Source organism: Pholcus phalangioides, unplaced genomic scaffold (genome assembly GCF_987345545.1).
Source record: "Pholcus phalangioides strain wild (caught in Gottingen) unplaced genomic scaffold, Ppha-v1.0 ptg000024l_1, whole genome shotgun sequence".
Classification (NCBI taxonomy): Eukaryota; Metazoa; Arthropoda; class Arachnida; order Araneae; family Pholcidae; genus Pholcus; species Pholcus phalangioides.
The window spans coordinates 29,415,969-29,434,784 of record NW_028301616.1 but is presented as its reverse complement, the minus strand read 5'-3'; the positions used below and the strand labels follow the sequence as shown (position 1 = coordinate 29,434,784).

Here is an 18,816-nt window from a genome sequence, read left to right as displayed (position 1 = left end):
ATATCTGTACTCCCTATCTGGGCCGTTTTTGACTTTGAAGAGTTAAAGAGCAGTGATTCTCAGGTTTTGAAGAAGTGCAGCGACAAATGCAGTGGAGGATGTGACAAAAAAAAACCCTGCGACCTGCATTTGCATCTTTGTATGAACAATGGCAGAAATGTGTAATTACACAGGGTAGTTGCTACGAAGGAAACACCGAAAACACAGGTTCTATCTGTATTCATTCTTCCATAATAAAATAAGTCCCAGAACTTTTTAAAATTTATATGTGCATAACATGCACAAATGATCTTTAAAAAATTGATAAGGGTAAAAACAGGCTGCACCATGGACTGCAAAGCATTGAGCAGTTAATAATGCAACGTATGAGGGCTACAAGCCTTTACAAAGGACTGTCTTCTCCATCTCATTTCTTTGAACTATTGGTTGCTATGGCGACTTAAGTTAATTCTTTTTGATTATTTTGTTTTTTGGGCAGTTTGATCTGCGTATTCGTTGTGTTCGGTCACGCTATTCCTTTCGTCCCTGTATTGTGCTTAGCCTAATAAAATAATTCACCGTGTTTGATCCGTTTGTAATAAACGTGACATTTTTGGTGGAGGCGCCGGGTAACGACAGTTGTGATCAGCCTGGCTTCTAACGACGATTCTCGGCAGAGTAATCGATTACAGAATCTTCCTCCTGAATACGGACTGTACGTGACATCTACAAGGACTATTCGTTCTCGAGCCATGACGACTAGAGGAGAAGAAGAACGTTCTACAATACGCACTCCAGCTCTTATGGAGGAGACCCGGAAGCCGAATATTTTCAGAGGTGATCCTGACCAAGATCCGACGAGGTGGCTGAAGGAGTATCAGAGAGTGTCGAACTTCAACCGGTGGGATGACAGTCATCGCTTGGCCAATGCGTACTTTTCCCTCGAAGGTACTGCGAGGCAGTGGTTCGAAAACAACGAGGACACACTCACTTCGTGGTCAACGTTCGAAGCTGAACTGAAGAAAACCTTTGGTGACACCGAGCTGTACGTTCGAAGAGCCAAAGAACGGCTGAAGAGTCGAGCGCAAAGGAGTGGCGAACCAAGTCCATCATACATCCAGGACGTATTGGGACTTTGTCATCTAGTAGACCCGGCCATGTCAGAAGAGGACAAGGTATCTCACCTCATGAAAGGAGTGGCCGAGGACGTATACCAGGCGCTGCTGATGAGAGAAGTCACCACCACTGCTGAATTCGTCAAGTGGTGCCATTACATAGAAGAAATGCAGCAGAAAAGGATCGGACGAAACAAGTTTGCCAGACTCCCAAACGTTGTTCCTATAGCTGCTATCGAGGAACAAGAGGATTTGCCATCTCTTATCCGTCAAATTGTGCGTGAGGAGATCCAGCGCTTAACCATGCCACCGGCAGAGACGCACCAACCAGGACAGCAAGCGATCGAGGCTGTCATAAGGGATGAAGTGGGAAAGTCGCTCGCTTCTCTGTCTGGAGAACGTCAATGGCCGATTTCTCCTGGATCAAGACGACAGCGCCAGTTGACGCATACCCGTAGGACGGCAAGATTGGAACCAACATTGGAACAACTTCCGAGGAAAACTGATGTGTGGCGTACACAGGACAACAGTCCCGTTTGTTTCCACTGTGGACGTCCCGGACACGTCGTACGCTATTGTCGAGAGCGAAGGGCCATCTTTGACACCTACCGCAACAGCCAAGGCCGTCATGCTTCGTCATACCCCAGTAACAGCTGCATAACCGACGAGACCAGCATACCAGCCACCAGGACCCCTCCATCCAGCCCGTTTCGTGGACGATCGCCGACACGCCGCTACAGATCCCCGTCGCCGTATAGACGTTCTAGTCAGTCGCCGAATCGACGAAATGAGGAAAACTAAGCCGCGCGACCTTTGTTGGAGGTGAGGCCGCTATTTTTCAAAATCCTCCCAATGTCGCTAAGATGCTCGGAAATCATGTTGATGTTATCCTCGACGACCATCCCATACGTGCACTAGTAGACTCTGGAGCTTCTTTCTCTGTGATCTCAGAAGATTTTCGACGTCATTTACGCAAAATTATGTTTGTAAATAGTGAAAAATGTTCCTCACAAGATGTTATCTTAAAAGTCGCTAATGGCAGTTATGTAAAACCTCTTGGAACCTGTACTCTTCGTCTCACCGTCAATGGTCACAGTCAACCAGTGGAATTCACAATTATGCCGAAATGTAGCCATGATGTCATCCTCGGTTGGGATTTTCTAGAAGCGTCTCAAGCAATCATAGACTGTGGCAAGTTAGAATTTACGTTTGAAGAGATCTTACATGATCATCGGTCAACGCAGAAAGGGGGGTTGTACGCTGTAGAGGATTATACCATACCAGCACGCTCAGTAACTAAGATACAAGTATCTGCTCCTATGTTGGATAATGACATTGACGTTATCGTAGAAAATAATAGGTTTTTATTGATGAACCAAGAAGTTGCCATCCCATCAACCATCATGAGCCTCGCTAATAACAAAGGGGAACTGTGGGTCGCTAATGGGCTAGCCCAACCTCGACGTATCTTGAAGAACATGTGCGTTGGCCACGCCGAACAACTTGACTGTAACTATGTGAATGCTTTATCGGAAGTGCTGTCGTACGAGAATGTTAGCAAGAGTAATGAGAGTCCAGTCGATTATTCGCAAATGTTGTCAACGGATCTTGATAGTGAACATCAAAAGAAATTGCTTCTATTGCTAGAACAGTTTCCGGAAGCTTTTGGTGATGGAGGTAAGGTGGGGAGTTACAAACTCAACGCGAAGCACAAAATCAACACTGGAGACCATTCTCCCATCAACCAAAGACCTTATAGGGTATCACCTGCCGAACGTCGAATAATTCAAGAGGAAGTTGAAAAGATGCTGAAAAAAGAAGTCGTTCAGCCATCTGAAAGCCCCTGGTCCTCTCCTGTAGTTCTTGTCAAGAAAAAAGATGGCACTTGGCGATTTTGTGTCGATTACCGCAGATTAAACAGAATTACCAAAAGAGACGTCTACCCACTACCTCGTATAGACGATACTTTGGATTCTCTAAAGGGCGCAAAGTATTTCTCCACCATGGATTTATACAGTGGCTATTGGCAGATTGAGGTTGATGAAGCTGACCGTGAAAAGACTGCTTTCGTAACACCAAAAGGACTATACGAATTTAAGGTGATGCCATTTGGACTTTGTAATGCTCCAGCAACTTTTGAGCGCATGATGGACAACCTCCTTCGTCACCTTAAGTGGAATATGTGCTTATGCTACCTCGACGACATCGTCGTCTTTTCCGAGACATTCGATGAACATCTTAACCGTTTAACAGCTGTTTTTCAATGCATTCAAGACGCAGGTCTTCACTTGAACCCAAAGAAATGTTTGTTTGCAGCACCGGAAATTAAAATTCTTGGCCACGTTGTGAATGCCGAGGGAATTAGACCAGATCCAGATAAAGTAAGAGCCATTACAAATTTTCCTGTTCCACAAAACATCCGAGATGTGAGGAGTTTCTTAGGGCTCAGCTCTTACTACCGAAGGTTTATAAAGGATTTCTGTCTGAAAGCTGCTCCATTGCAAAATTTATTGAAAAATGACGTAAAATTTCGTTGGGAAAAAGATGAAGAAGAAGCTTTTAAAGTTCTAAAGAAAGCCCTAACTTCCGACCCAGTATTAGGGCTATTTAATGAGAAGGCTGAAACAGAGTTACATACCGATGCCAGTGGTTACGGAATAGGAGCAGTGCTAGTCCAACATCAGAACGGGAAAGAGAAAGTTATAGCATACGCGTCCAGAACTCTATCAAAAGCCGAGAAAAACTACTCCACCACGGAGAGAGAATGTCTTGCGGTCATATGGGCCATTACAAAATTTCGACCCTATATTTTCGGAAAGCCTTTCAAGATTGTTACCGACCATCATGCCTTGTGCTGGCTAGCCAGCCTGAGAGATCCTTCCGGACGGTTAGCACGATGGGCGCTGAGACTGCAAGAGTACGAGGTCTCAATAGTATACAGAAGCGGAAGAAAACATAATGATGCCGACAGCCTTTCAAGGTACCCCGTTGACGAAAGCTCCGTGCCAGAGGACATTAGTGTCATAACTTCAGTCCTCGACCTAGCAAGTGAACAACTCAAGGATCCCGATGTAGCTAATAAGATCCATGCTTATGAAGGGTCAAGCGGCTCTCTTAAGACCGACTTTGAGGTTATCGACGGCGTTTTGTGCAAGAAGAATTTTGATCCGGCGGAAAAAAAGTGGCTACCTGTTATTCCGAAACATCTACGGTTGGACATCCTCAGACATTTCCATGATTCCTTAACAGCAGGCCATTTGGGATTTGCGAAAACTTACGACCGAATACGAAAGCGATTCTCCTGGCCCGGTCTATATCGAAGCGTACGTCGCTATGTATTGCATTGCAAGGAATGTCAGCGAAGGAAAAACGTAGCTCAAAAACCACCGGGCCGTTTGATTCCCATTCCTCCAGCAGAAGCACCCTTCTGTCGTATTGGTATGGATCTGCTTGGACGGTTTCCAAAGTCTCGAGCAGGAAATAAATGGATCATTGTGAGTACTGACTATTTTACCCGGTATGCTATAACAAAAGCACTGCCTTCAGCAGATGCACCAGAGGTAGCCAAGTTTTTTGTCGAAGAAATTATGCTAAAACATGGAGCTCCGAGAACTCTTATAACCGATCGGGGACAGGTTTTTCAGTCAAGACTCGTTGCTGAACTCAACAGGCTTTGTAATGTGACCCACAGATTGACCACGGCGTATCATCCTCAGACGAATGGCCTCACTGAACGTTTTAACAAAACGCTAGCAGATATGTTGTCCATGTATGTGGATGTCGAGCAGAAAAACTGGGATGAAATCCTACCATTCGTCACGTTTGCCTATAACACTGCTCGACAAGAAACTACTGGATTTACACCTTTTTATTTATTACATGGACGCGAAGCTGAAACTACCCTAGACACTATGTTCCCATACAGTTCGGGTGAACCGGAATCTGATCATCTTGGCCAATTAATTGCACAAGCAGAAGAGTCAAGGCAGATAGCACGGCTGCGAACTTTACAGGCTCAACAATATGACAGCCAACGTTATGATTCTCAACACCGAATGGTAGACTACAAGCCTGGAGATCTAGTGTGGATTTTCACACCTGTAAGAAAAGTCGGGCTGTCGGAAAAATTGATGAAGAGGTACTTTGGCCCGTATAAAGTTTTGAGAAAATTATCAGATGTGAATTATGCGGTAGAAGATTTTGATCCTGCTTCACGACGGCGGAAATCAAGAGATGTTGTTCATGTGCTCCGTATGAAACCGTACAATGACCCGGACGCTCAGGACAGTTCCTGTTCCAACGACGACAATACTAAGGAGGAACAAGGAGAGGAACAAGGCTGACAACAAGTCTCATGAGCCGTCGTACAAACAGCGGGACGCTGTTTCTGTGAAGAGGGAGCAATGCAACGTATGAGGGCTACAAGCCTTTACAAAGGACTGTCTTCTCCATCTCATTTCTTTGAACTATTGGTTGCTATGGCGACTTAAGTTAATTCTTTTTGATTATTTTGTTTTTTGGGCAGTTTGATCTGCGTATTCGTTGTGTTCGGTCACGCTATTCCTTTCGTCCCTGTATTGTGCTTAGCCTAATAAAATAATTCACCGTGTTTGATCCGTTTGTAATAAACGTGACAATATCTTCAACCTGGATGTTAATTTTTTTAATTTTTTTTTTGCATGTAAATAGCTATCCAAGGGCAAACCAAAACAACTTTTTTCATTCCTATTAGCAATTTTCTTGGAATTCGGGTCTAAGTCAGTGGTTCTCAAACGCTCTGCTGCTCTTCAGAATAGTCTTAACAAAGAACTACTGCAAAGTACCAAGAAACTTGGTACCGCCAAGTTGCCGCCTGGCAGTCGAGTGGTTAGGGAACTAGCTTCTCACTGTGCAGGTCTGGGTTCGAATCCCGGTTCGGGCATGGATGTTTACTAACACTGACAAATTCCCTGGACGGATCATGCTGATCCCTTGGGAATACGTGAGAATCACGTTATTTAAAAAAATAATAATAAATAAAATAAAAAAATAATAAGAATTGCCCCACATTGGGTCAATTAGAAGAAACTTGACTCTAATGGAATCAAGTTTTCCAACTAAATAGTAAACATGTATTGGTTGTTTATTCGCTTGTTGCTTTGATAATCTTCCAGCCAGAAAATCTTGTATTTGTAAAACTTCAAATATTTATTTCAGCAACAAACCAGTGGAGGCGAGGACAGTCAAAGTCAAGACATTGATGACGATCAACGGCAGAGGCCTCAACGCAGACCTATGAGACGCCCTTTTTACAGAAGATTCTTCCCTGGACCAGCAAGAGGCGTTCCTAGAAATATGGATATGGATAGCAATGATGTAAAAACATTGTTTACAAGGATTTCATTGAGTTACATTAACTTGTTCCCCCCCCCCTTTTATTATTTCTGTATTAATGAAAAGTTATGAATTTTATTGAACAAACGATCTTTTGTGTGTTTTGTAGAAGTCCTTCCCTTCACAAATAAAAGTAAAACCTTACATAGCCAAAAATTAAAACCAAAAAAAGAAAAGGGCATGGACATTTGTATAGGTAAAGACCATGCAATGACATATTAGATTTTAACCACTTCACGACAAGCTTTAGGCAAGAAATTTTATCTCTATTTGATGAATCAGTGATAAATCTGGTATCCATGTGTTAACCTAATGGCACGGCACATTGTTAAAAGAAGGGGGGAACAAAAAAAAGTATGATAGATAAAAGGTAGATAAGTTTTTTTAGTCCTCTTTTCTTCTTCACCCTATGTGTTCTCTTTTGCTCTTACACATATATGGAAAGGTACATTATGTGTGTGGGAAAAGAATCATTAACAGGAGTGTAGACAAAAAGGAGGGAAAGAAAAGGCAACTTCCGTTAGGCTTACTATAAAGCTTCATGATGTTGAAGAGAAGGGAAAGAAATTGTTCTGAAACGGAACTGGCAGATGCCTGAATTTTTGTTACATAAGTACCTTGTTTAAGGTCTGCCTGCTCTCTGCGGAGAAACTTTCCATATGAGAGACCAGCTGAAATTCATGCCTCAAAGTTGGAAAACTTACTTTAGCCAACCACCACTGTGCTGAAACAGGGATAGAACCTGGATCCTTGCAAAGTGAGTCCAGCATATTGACTGTGACCTCATAGTAACGACACTAGATATTAAGAAATGTCATGAGCATTATCATTCTCTCTCCCCCCCCCCCCCCCGCCTTTCAATATTTGTATTATGTATGTATTCCCTGTATAGTGAATTATTAAGCTATTGTTCTTACATTGTCACTTTTTCAAAACAAGGGTAGTAGGGAGTATGGCAGCACTATAACAAACAATACACAGAAACAAACTTCATATTAGGTTCACAACACGTATCAATTCATTTGAAGTTCTGCTAAAGAATGTGGACAAGGTCTATGTGGGGTTTAGTAGTAGTAGCCTACACATTTACCAGGTGGGGGGGGGGGGGGCATGGAAAGTTGGGACCATTGAGATGTATAATATATATATATATATATATATGTTCCAACGAACAATGACTGAAAAAAATGCTTGCAGATGGAGGGTCCGGATGGAGATGGCAAGAATGGTATGCCTCGTGGAGGCGGTGGAAATAGAAGAGGTCAAAGACCAAGATATTTCCGCAGATACTTCAGACGCAGGCCAGGTCGCCCAAGGAGTGACACTGAAGGAAGTCAGAGTGGAGCAGATAATGATGGAGGGAAGGTAAGACATTGTGGGCTTTTTTAAAAAAAAAATAGGAACATTTGAAATTGTGAAACAATTCTTGTCATAGATTTTAATGATTGCGGGTCGCGGGAAGGAAATGTGATCAGAAAAGAATACCATTGAATAAAAAAGGTATGTGATGGGAGTAAAAGCTGTCAGTCAACTTCGAACTGTAATTCTTGTGAAATCCCCTCATGTGTATATACAGTAAACGATACTGGTAAAATCTGTGTGGTTGTAATTTTGGCCAGTCAAACGTGCAATCATGTATTTTTGTCATTGTTCATACAAAGATGTAAGTGTAGATTACAAGATTTTTTTTTTGCCACATTCTCCAGTACCTCTGTAGCTGCTCTTCTTCGGAACCTGGGAATCATTGCCCCCCTTAAGCAAATTTTTTATCTGAAAATAAAGGAAAATGTCACATGGTGTAAGATCGGGAGAATAAGCTGGTCATGGAAGTATTGGAATGTGATGTTTTGACAGGTAATCTGACACCAAGAGGTACCTGTGAGTCCTTAGATTAGGCAGGATTTAAGCTACCACAATTTTGGAAGGCAAAGTTGTGGGTACTCCATCACAATGCGCTGGTTCATAGGTTCATCCTGGTGTCAGGTCACCTGTGAAAACATCATATTCCAATTTTGCTACACAAGCTTATTTCCCTGATCTTGCCCCATGTGCCTTTTTCCTCAATGAAGAATTTGCTTGAGGAGCAATGATTCTCAGCTTCCAAAGAAGTGCAGCAAGCAGCAACAAAGGCACTGGAAGGTGTGACAAAAAAAAACTTGATATCCGCATTTACATTTTTGTATGAACAATGGTAAAAATGCTTAATTGCACAGGGTAGTTACTTGGAAGACAACACCAAATAAACAGGTTCTGTCTATACTAAGTCATTGTTCCATAATAAAATAAGTCTCTGAACTTTGTGAACATTGTAGTACATCAACAGAAAGGATGACACTGGATGACGAAAGCTGAAGTGAAACGAAATTGAATTGTATTTGATTATTTCAATTACAGTTTAATGAATAACTATCACAAAAGAATCACCCGCATGAAAATAATTATATAATGCTAATAATATAAGATGGGAAAGCGAAAGTGCCCACTGAGATAGTAAAATGCGTGAACTTCTCAAGAGTTCATTTCTAAACCAAAATGGCTTCTCAAATTTTTTTCAATGCCAATCGCAGAGTAGGATTGTCATCTACATGTGCTAAAATATGAAACATCTATCTGCAAGGCTGAAATATTATACGAAAGTCAAATCCTCGCTGCCCTCAAATGAGAACACTGTGCGGAAATCAATTAAGGCAGCCTCCCCATGTAATTACTTTCTAAGAATTAATGATAAAAAAATTGATGTATCAGTTTCGGCCATTTAAAATAGTCAAAACTGATATGGATCATGCTAGTTAGACCTGGTTTTATTTAACAGTGGTTGAGTGCACCTTTTAGCAAGGGTAAGAGTTATAAAATCCCAGAAAATGGTTTAGGACTGTTTTTCTTGAGCAAAAGTACCTAAATATTTCTTTCGATTTGTCATGATTTGATAATTTTTTTTTTTAATTTGTTCTGGACTTGGCTAAGTGTGGTAAATGTTATACATCATCTGGCCAATTAATTTCTCTCTATGCTACTATGACAGAATAACACATCATGGCCAGATAACTACTACTTCATCACAACCAACTCCGGCCATATCACTATACTGCAATTTACTGCCGTCAATGAATTGGGTTGGAAATGGAGGTGCCATCTCTTGGTTGCCTCAACCTTGTTGGGAAAAATATTTTATCTATATTCTTCCCCTAGTTAAAACCTGGGACGGGACTGCAACCTGAATGGCCAGATGACTGGTTAATATCATCCCACTCATAATATAATTATAATTAGGAAACACTTTATTAAGTGAACACCTTGACTTAATTCTGAGATCTTAATCTTACTTTTCATTAAAAAAAGTAATAAGTGTGTAAATACTTGCAAGTGCTTTTGTTGCATGTTGAAAGTTTTGTATCGAGACTGAACTGAAGGCAACTATTTGTAATTTTAATTGAGAGTTCTGTCTGTGAATTTTTTTAGAATGAAGAGAATGGTATGGATGAAAGGCCTCCAAGAGGTCGTGGAAGGAGACCGAGACCCCCATTTCGACCTCGGGCGAATAACAGTCGCCCGAGACCGAGGCGTGGTGTACCCCGTCCAAGAGCTCGCTCATCAGAGAAAGCATCGTCACCTGGACGTGCTGGTGGCGGAGACGATATGAATGAAAGGGGAGCATTAGATGCAGGAGACGCTGCTTGGTCTGACGCGCATGATGGTCAGCCCCAGAATGGTGAGGTTGCTGCAGAAGCTGCGGCCTGCCCGGTCACAAATGATAACTTGCCTTCTATTTCACAGCAATCTGCTGCCGGGGGTGAACCGAATCCAAGTTCACCAAAAGCTGCTGATGAGTATCCTAATGAGAAGCCTTCAACAGACCAGGTAAGTGTTTCAAAAAAAATTATTTCCCCGTCATTGAGTACATTAGTCATTGTACAAGTGTAAAATATTACACTTGTACAATGACAGTACAAGTGTAAAATATTACACTTGCAGTGGAAGACACAAATGTGAGCTCCATGGCACTATAAAATGTTTTGCTTTGGAGTTTGAATCTTGAATTTGCATGATATTTTTAATTATTATTATTAATAATAAAACAATACTTTTGTGACCATTATGTAATGTAAAATTCATAATTTTCAGGTTTTTAGGCCGACGTGACAAAGTTTTTACCTTTTGACATTTCAGTTATAACAGTGGGAAAAGGGCCAATATTTAGGTCTCCCTGCTTGAGTTGTGCCACTTCATTGGGATTGATCAATCAAGTAAGATTTTTCCCATTTGGCTGAAGTTTTTTTAGGGTTCGGATAGTGCATGGGTGTCAATTTCATCATCTTGGGTGGCAGGAAACCAAGCACTGTTGATCGCTCTTCATCTTCTCTTCCTTTCTATTGAAACAGCTAAGGTGTGTGTATTGTATCCCATGGAGTTGTGGAGAAGTGTATATAGGCAAACTATATAATACAGAAAGATTGATATCGACCAGATTGTGTGGTCGAGCACAAATGAAATTGTAGATTGGGGCAGGTTGCCAAGTCAGTCGTAGCTGAGCATGCCCTGGCCAATGATCATGAAATTCCCTTTGCGAACATCGAAGTGTTATCCAGCGACATAAAATACTTTCCACACATTTTCAGAGAAGCAATATAGATTCAAAAGCACAAGCAAGAACTCCTTCAATTGAAAGGAAGAAAGAGAATGAAGATCAACAGTACTTGTTTTCCCGTGTTAAAGATGATGAAATTGACATCCATGCACTATCCAGAACCCTAGGAAACAACTTCAGCTAGTGGAAAAATCTTGCTCAACTGACCAATCCCAAAGAAGCTGTGTGACTCAAGCGGGAAGACATAAATAATAGCATGCTCTCATAACAAAATACATTATTTTGGCTGTATTTTGGTTATTTGGTTTACAAAAACTTTAAAAAAAAAAAAATAGACTCTATTTCATAGGATCAACATTCTGATGCTATAAAATCATACATGATGCGTTAAAGCCAATACATTTTCGTGATTAAAGAGCTTTTTTGTGGCAGTGGGTCTTTGAACAGACACATTATAATGCTGAAACATCGAGTTTGGTCCTCCTAAATCTTCTCCATTCAGTAGCAAATTGTTCTCAAAGATCTCCTTTAAGCATCTGAGTTTTGACGACCAGGTTAAGGAAGCAAAGGCTGCCCATACCATTATCGAAGATCCACCTCACAATCTTCTGAAAACATTCATCTAATGTGTATTCTGGATTTTTTTTTGGACTACTAAATATGATACCAAGTTATTTGTCTCCATAAAACACATGATTTTGTCCCCATTTCAGTTTTTTTCTTCTCCACCTCTCTTTGATGCTTCCTTGAGAAGCGATTTCCTGACCATTCTTTTACAAATCAAATACAAGCTTCTCTGACCTATTTATCAACTGTATCTGTTGAAATTTTCACTCCCGGATCTTTTATAATTTCATGCAAAGTAATTTTTTTGCAAGCCGATTTTCCAACAGATATGTTTTCTCATAAACTTGTACTGCGTTGCCTACCACATCCAGGTTTTGGCTTATCGGACTCACGTTGGGTCAATACACATCAGGCACTTCATTTCGACCTGCTTAAAGTAATGGCAATGCCTTTTACAGCCATTAATTTTGCTTTCAAATGAAGCACTCAAAGGATTTCATTGTACAAAATATGAGACAACTTCAGTATTTTTTTTTTAGTGAAAAGCAATCCAATAGCTTTCCACTTTTATACTACCACATCTCTGATACACCATATAGACTCAATCTTCAAAATTTGAATATAATCAGTTTTTCTCAACTTTAGAGACTATTTTTTCAAAATTTTGAGTTTTAAAAACCCAAAACTTATTTTCCTTGACAATGACAGAAGTTTAAGGTAGGTTTTTTTGCATTCTGATCACAAGCAAAAATAACAAAATTTGAAACGGTATCGATGGTGCAGTTAAAAATTTATCAGTGTCTAAACTTTTGAGACGGACTGTATCAACTAACGACCTTTTAAAAATTGCGGCCAAATAAAAAATTATGTGAAGCCCAATGGCCAAGTCATTGTTGGACCTATTTTCCATCTTAAATCCTGATTGCTTTCATTAAAAATCAAATTGCCCCTTCTCCTGAAATTCATATTGTCCCATCCTCCTCCTGTGTGGCTTGGGACCATGAGAATACACAAGGAAGACACTTTTTTGGGAAAATCAATGTCATTCCTGGAAAAAATACAGGACCAGAGACACTTCGTTGGGCACTTTCTTGTTATTCCCAAAAAAAAGTAGGTACATGCTCAAAATTGGAAGAAATCTTTCTTAAAAAAAAGATTGGATGTGCTTCTAATGGAGAGGGGGGAAATGAATTATATTCCAGCAATGTAGGGTTAAATTATTTCATTTTATTTCGGTATGTGTGTACTGAGCATGAGAAAGATCAATTAAACGTATCATAATAAATATGTAAATGCAAGTCCTGTTATTTAAATTGACTTACATCCTTATGATTGGTGGTATTTAGTATCTAAATATATTTTAAGTACTGTATAAATTTTGAGTATCGTTATTTCCTGCTTATAATCTGCGGTGGCATATAATCCAGTCATGCAAATTTTGTTACTTTGAGAAAAAATTTCACATTGTGTAGTGTGTACAGTCAATTTGCGATAAGTTCAACTCTGATAACTCGAATATCTGTTTAAGTCATAGTTTTCTTTCCACCCCAGAACTTTTTCTGTATTCTAGTATTAAAATTTTATCTTAACTCAAAAGTTTTCAGGAATGAGAGAAATTTAAAAAATAGCATTTAGTAATGTATTTAGCAATAGAATAAGTGTTTAACAATAGAATTCAGCATTTAACAACAGAATTCACAGCAGATTCATATAGCAGATTCATTTGTCTTGTAAAAAGTTGATGACTTTCTCAGGAGAGAAGGACAATCAAAAATCGCTACATTTTTTGACAGGAAAATAATCTTATATACACTTTATTTTATTTATATGGGTATCGTCTATGGAAACATAAGTCAAAACTACTGATAACTCAAAGGTTTCTGTAGGTTGCTGCGCATTCGACTTTTCGAGATTGATTTGATGGTGTAATGATTATACACAGCTGCAGACTACACAATTAAATCACTGCGATTTAATTGTGTAGACACAGATAAAATCATTTAATCCACATTATGATTTTGGAAAAGATATGTAGATTTCTGTACTCTTACACAGGGTGGATACAATCAACTTCCCAAAAACTACACCACATAATTCCTTGTCAAACACTATCGGCTAATAATTCTGTGGTCAGATAACAAAATGTCACTTTCCCAAAAAATTGGGTTGTTCGTATTCTGGAGTCTCGTGCGTCAAAATTTTGGGAGGTGACAAGATTTCATTCATCTCTTTCGGTATATGAGGAACTAACAGCGGCAAATTGCAATAAGTCAAAAAGGCACTGTCATATTTTTGCAAAATATTGTTTACAAATTTGTCCTTGTGAAATTTTGAAAAAGTGACATTACATTTTGCCATTTGAGCACAGAATTCTTGAGTTATAATGCTCTTAGAAACAAATTATATGATTTTGGAATCCGGTCAAATTACCTCACCGTACACCCAACATATAACTTGGCATTTTTTAGGGTGATAATGACACTTACTCTCAGAGATATTGAGACAGCTTAAGATGTCCAAATCAGTTTCTTTCCTCCTCCCCCTACACTTTTCAAGAAAAATAGAAGTGATTCGACTTGATAGTCAGAAGAAGAGGAAAATTTCCACATTATGGCAATGAAAGTGTTGATTTTGGTTTAAAAAATTTTCGAATAGATCTCATTTGGCTAATGGTTTGCAAAGTTGATAAATTTGCTGATATGGTGCGTGAAAGGTAGCAAGATTATAACATCACTCTATAAAAAAAGAAAAAGCACCAATTGTGAAAGAAGACCTAATTTGTTTTATAACGTTATTAAATATTTCAGTTCGTTTTCAGTAACAAATTTACTTTCATTGGGTGTTTGGTGCATTACTGACTGGCAACATGTCACAAAACTTCAAAACTCTCAAAATATTCATCTGATCCTAAAATGTAAACTACATTCCCATATTCGTTTTTGACTCAGGATCATGTGGTCTAATTTTTGCACGGTCGATTGTATCCACCCTGTATGTATGCTATCTATAAATCTTTAAAAATATATATTTATATTTCGACCTCTCTGAAAAAAATATATTTGCAGATAAGACACAGTGACATAATCTGTGCTGAGAAAGTCTAATGTGCTCTTTTTGACACACAGTCCATGGCACTTAATGTGATCAAATGGGGACTCTGGATTTCTAATAACAGTAACTGAATACTATAGCCCGATTACCACTTTAAGGTATAGAAGTGTTTATCAATAACATGGGAGAGAGGACACCTTCTGACCTCCTGCATAGTCTTGCAGCCCGATAATGATAACGTAAGGGTGAAAAATAATTTGTTAAATCTTAGCTTCAAAATGCAGGGAGGGGGAATTTATATTACCAATAGTTTTGACAACTATAAACAGATTTTTCCCCCCCTGTGATATTGGCCTGTTCCGTTCTTTGTAAGTGGTAACAGTTCCGGAATGATTTAATATTCAACAATATAATTGAACAATATTTATGATTTTAATAAGCGACATTAACTGTATAAACTGTGGATTTATGTGCTTGAAAATACAGTATGACAACTATTTTGTTATGGTGGGAAGATCTTGAGCAATTTGTGAATAAGTGATTTCTACATCAAACAAATGGCTTGAAATCTTTCCATTATAGCACCATCAATGTATTACTTTATTTGAAAATTAACATTATTCAAAATCTGTGTCTTGCAGACAGCTATAAAATGTGAAAGGAGCTCGTCTCCTCCAGTAGATCAAGCCCCAAACGAAGCAACCGTATCTGCCTGATAGAGGGATTGCGGAAGACTGCAGTGTCTGCGACTTCTGTTCTTTACAACTAGTGTTCAGCATAGACAACCTGCTTGTCTCATCAGTTTAAAAAAAAAAGAAAAAAAAATGGTGAAAAAAAGTATATTAAAAATAAAATCATTTAAAAAATAAGAGAAGGATAAATAATAACATTTTTTTTTTTGAGTGACGCCTGTGATCCACGCGTGTTTTTTCAAAGCCAAGTGCATAAGCTTTAACAACCAGGTAAAACAACAGGTTTGTTTTTTGATTGCTTCTATATAAAAAAAAAAACGCAGTCAGTCGGGAAAGGAGTAAGATCTGTTTTTCGCAGACAACTAGCTCTTTAAAAAAAAAGCATATACATATTTGGATGTGGATGTCTCTTCCACGTTCCAACCGATCGATAAGTATCCATTATAAAGACTCATTTAAAAAAAAAAAAAAAACCGAAAGGATGTTTTTTTTTTTCCTCCCTCCACTTTTTTTTTGTAATTGACTTTTTTTTTTGTTTGTGGTTTCAATTATTTTTCAGACTAATTTATTTCTGAAACATCATTACACACATAAGATAAAAAAAAGAAATAAGATGCATTGTAATTACATTACATAGTGTTTTTCTCTCAAGCTTATTTTGTCAGACGGCAACTTTGTATACTGAAGAAAAAAAAAAAAAACAGAGTTTGTAAAGATGCATTTGGAATAAAACTTTCATTCAGTAAAACTAGAGAAATTCATTTCTTTCTTTTTTTCTGTGTGTGGAAAAAATAAAATAAATTATATTAATGCCTTCTCTCCACACTGGAAAAGGTTGAAGAACTTTATTATTTTTAGTGCGTTATATATTATGTGAACTGTGTTATTTTTAGAATTTTCTAGCGGTGTTAATAACCCATCCAGTATGAGGAGGAGAGATGTGCCAGGAGTTTGTTTTTTTCATTCGCATGGAAACATCTCTTCATTTTCTTTCATCTGAGTTTTGTTCAAAAGAGTTTTGATGGTGTTTTTTTTTTTATTACCCTTTTAACCCCTAGGCTGCGGGAATAGTCGCAAAAATGCTGCTCTTTAAATGGCTGAGTAAAAAAATTTCCTTTTTTTTTTCATTTGCGTGAAAGATAGAGGGTACATAAACTTACACATGCGTTGAAAATACAGCGATACCTCGGCTAACGAAGATAAATTCGTTTTGGAATCCGAGGTACCACTGTGCAGTGAAACCCGAGACGGAAACCTGTCTCCGATGGAATCAAAAACAGCCCCCCCCCCCTTCATAGATTAATGCTTTTGTGTGTGTGTACACCTTTATGAAATGGATTATTATTGCAGTCTTTTGACGTTCCGTTTCTTACAGGTTTCATTGTATGATAAAATCGAGACAAGGGTGAAATGCAAACATAGAATCTGAGTTTGAACCCACTATCACCAACAAAAGAGTGATCGGGGAAGGCACTGTGCCACCACTCAACAATGTGCAGTCATCCTATATAGTACAAGCAATCTGTTAAGAAAAGCGAGAAATAATAAAAAGTATGCGTACGCCACCTATAGGTCATTTTAAGAATCCATTTCAATAAATTCCTTTGAAAAAAGAATCGAGATCATCCTGAGCATACGGGGAGATAGACTTAGAAGTCGGGGGGGGGGGGGGGGCACGATGATATCAATTCATATATGCATATATACATCGGATCAGTCGACTTCACCGTATCTTCCTGATGATGATGGAGCACGCTGAGGTTAGTGGATTAGAACACGGGTACGCAACATTTCCACCGTGGAGCGGAGATATAGGGCGTCAAAGGTAAAGCCGACTGATTTATTTGCATATATATGAAGTGACTTCATCATGCCCCAGACTTTCAGGTCTATCCCCGCCTATGCTTTCCACGCGCTAGATATGCGGTAATTCCGCTCGTGGGCCAGAAATTTCTATGAATAGGGTAACCATATGACCAGCACCACCTAGAGATAGGCCTCTGCAGTGTTTGCCATAAACGTCATTCAGACTACCTAGCAAGTTTGCCACATTTTGAAACACATCCTATTTCGTTTCTTATTTTGGCGTAGAATCTTCCTGATTGACTCACAAATACCGCATAGTGATTGAATGTGGGTCATATAAATCGCCAATTCTGAGCCCGATCATTTCTTTTCCTCACAACGATGATACTGGCACGAGCAGGGAATGTTTTTTCCCTGAATATTCCGAGGGAAAATGGACTACTTACTAACGTCACAAGCAGAGTGCGGAGGCCTATCTCTTGGAGGTGCTGATATGACCCGTATCTTAAGGGAAATTCCAGTAGTTTTAGTCGTCTCAACTTTCGCATAAAAGCCCGGTTTACATATGTAATATTGCGGTAGCATTGGAAGTTCTGGCACCCGCTTGACTTTTTTTCCCCCCTTCGTAGGGGAAAAATAAGCAAGCCTCTCTTTTTTTGCAGATCTTTGAGGGTTGCAGCCGCTTTTCCCATAATACTGCGCGCGAACCTCTGACGACTTAATAAAGTGTGGTTGAAATGTCAATCGAAATCCTGTAAACGCGCCAAAAATGTTCCATTTTTCCTCTATTTTCACCTAGGCTCAGCTGCTATTTTCACCAGGCTGGATTTTTGAAATCAAAAGTTGAGATTATCTCCTCGGGACGTATATTAAAATCTTTGAAAATTATTTTTGGCTGTAATTGATAACTACTTGAATTTGACAATTTTTTTTCCCATAATTGCGATGTCCCGTATATAGTTACCGTATTTTTATGAAGGAAATACACTCCCAACCCAGGTTTTTATCGTGTGTGTATTGAAACATTCCTACCAGAACACCTTTCGCGGACAGTGTCGTAGGGCCCTCACGAAAATGATATTTGGTTGAGATTTTCTAGAGTGAGCATGGAAACTCGCCTGATAGGGCCTCAGAAAATCATTTCTCCCGAGGTCCCATGATCCTCTTAAGACGGCCCTGTTCGCGGGCCGCATTTGGGCACTACCTCCTATATACTGTATATAGGAGGTAGTGATTTGGGCCGGAGGTTGTGCACCACTGGATTATAATGCAGCAAATCAAAGTTCAAGAAGCAAAAAGTTTTCAATGAATTTTTTTGTATGAATACCGATTATGTAAATCAGCGGTTCTCAACCAGTGCTCCGTGTGAACTCCCCAGGGGCTCCGCGGCAGCTCGAGAACAATACAAAAAAACAGTAAATTTGGAAAAAAATAATGAGTATTTTTGAATAATAATAAATCGTAACTTTTATGAATGAATAAAAAATAGGCCTACGGGGCTCCTCCATAGAAATTATATACCAGAAAGGGCTCCGCGAGGTAAAAAAGGTTGAGAACCGCTGGTGTAAATTGTCATTTTCCACCTGTAAATGATCAATAGCTCATTTTGTTGAGAGCCCCTCAAAATTTACAAACTTGGCACGTTTTG

The 18,816-nt window shown here is 39.2% G+C and overlaps 2 protein-coding genes across 2 annotated transcripts in view; both read left to right on the top strand.

The window, feature by feature from the left end:
- The window catches only part of LOC149069175 (uncharacterized), a 29,908-nt gene extending 13,798 nt beyond the window's left edge, over positions 1 to 16,110 (top strand). Inside the window, exons 5-8 of the mRNA XM_089251336.1 lie at positions 6,291 to 6,449; positions 7,665 to 7,832; positions 9,927 to 10,325; positions 15,312 to 16,110. Coding sequence (XP_089107462.1) covers positions 6,291 to 6,449; positions 7,665 to 7,832; positions 9,927 to 10,325; positions 15,312 to 15,386 — 801 coding nt within the window. The 3' untranslated portion in view covers positions 15,387 to 16,110. The remainder of the gene's footprint in view (positions 1 to 6,290; positions 6,450 to 7,664; positions 7,833 to 9,926; positions 10,326 to 15,311) is intronic.
- Positions 612 to 1,960, top strand: LOC149069176 (uncharacterized). The gene has a single exon (XM_089251337.1). It carries the CDS (start codon positions 732 to 734, stop codon positions 1,893 to 1,895), a length of 1,164 nt encoding a protein of 387 aa, XP_089107463.1. The 5' UTR covers positions 612 to 731; the 3' UTR covers positions 1,896 to 1,960.
- Positions 16,111 to 18,816: the final 2,706 nt, after the last annotated feature.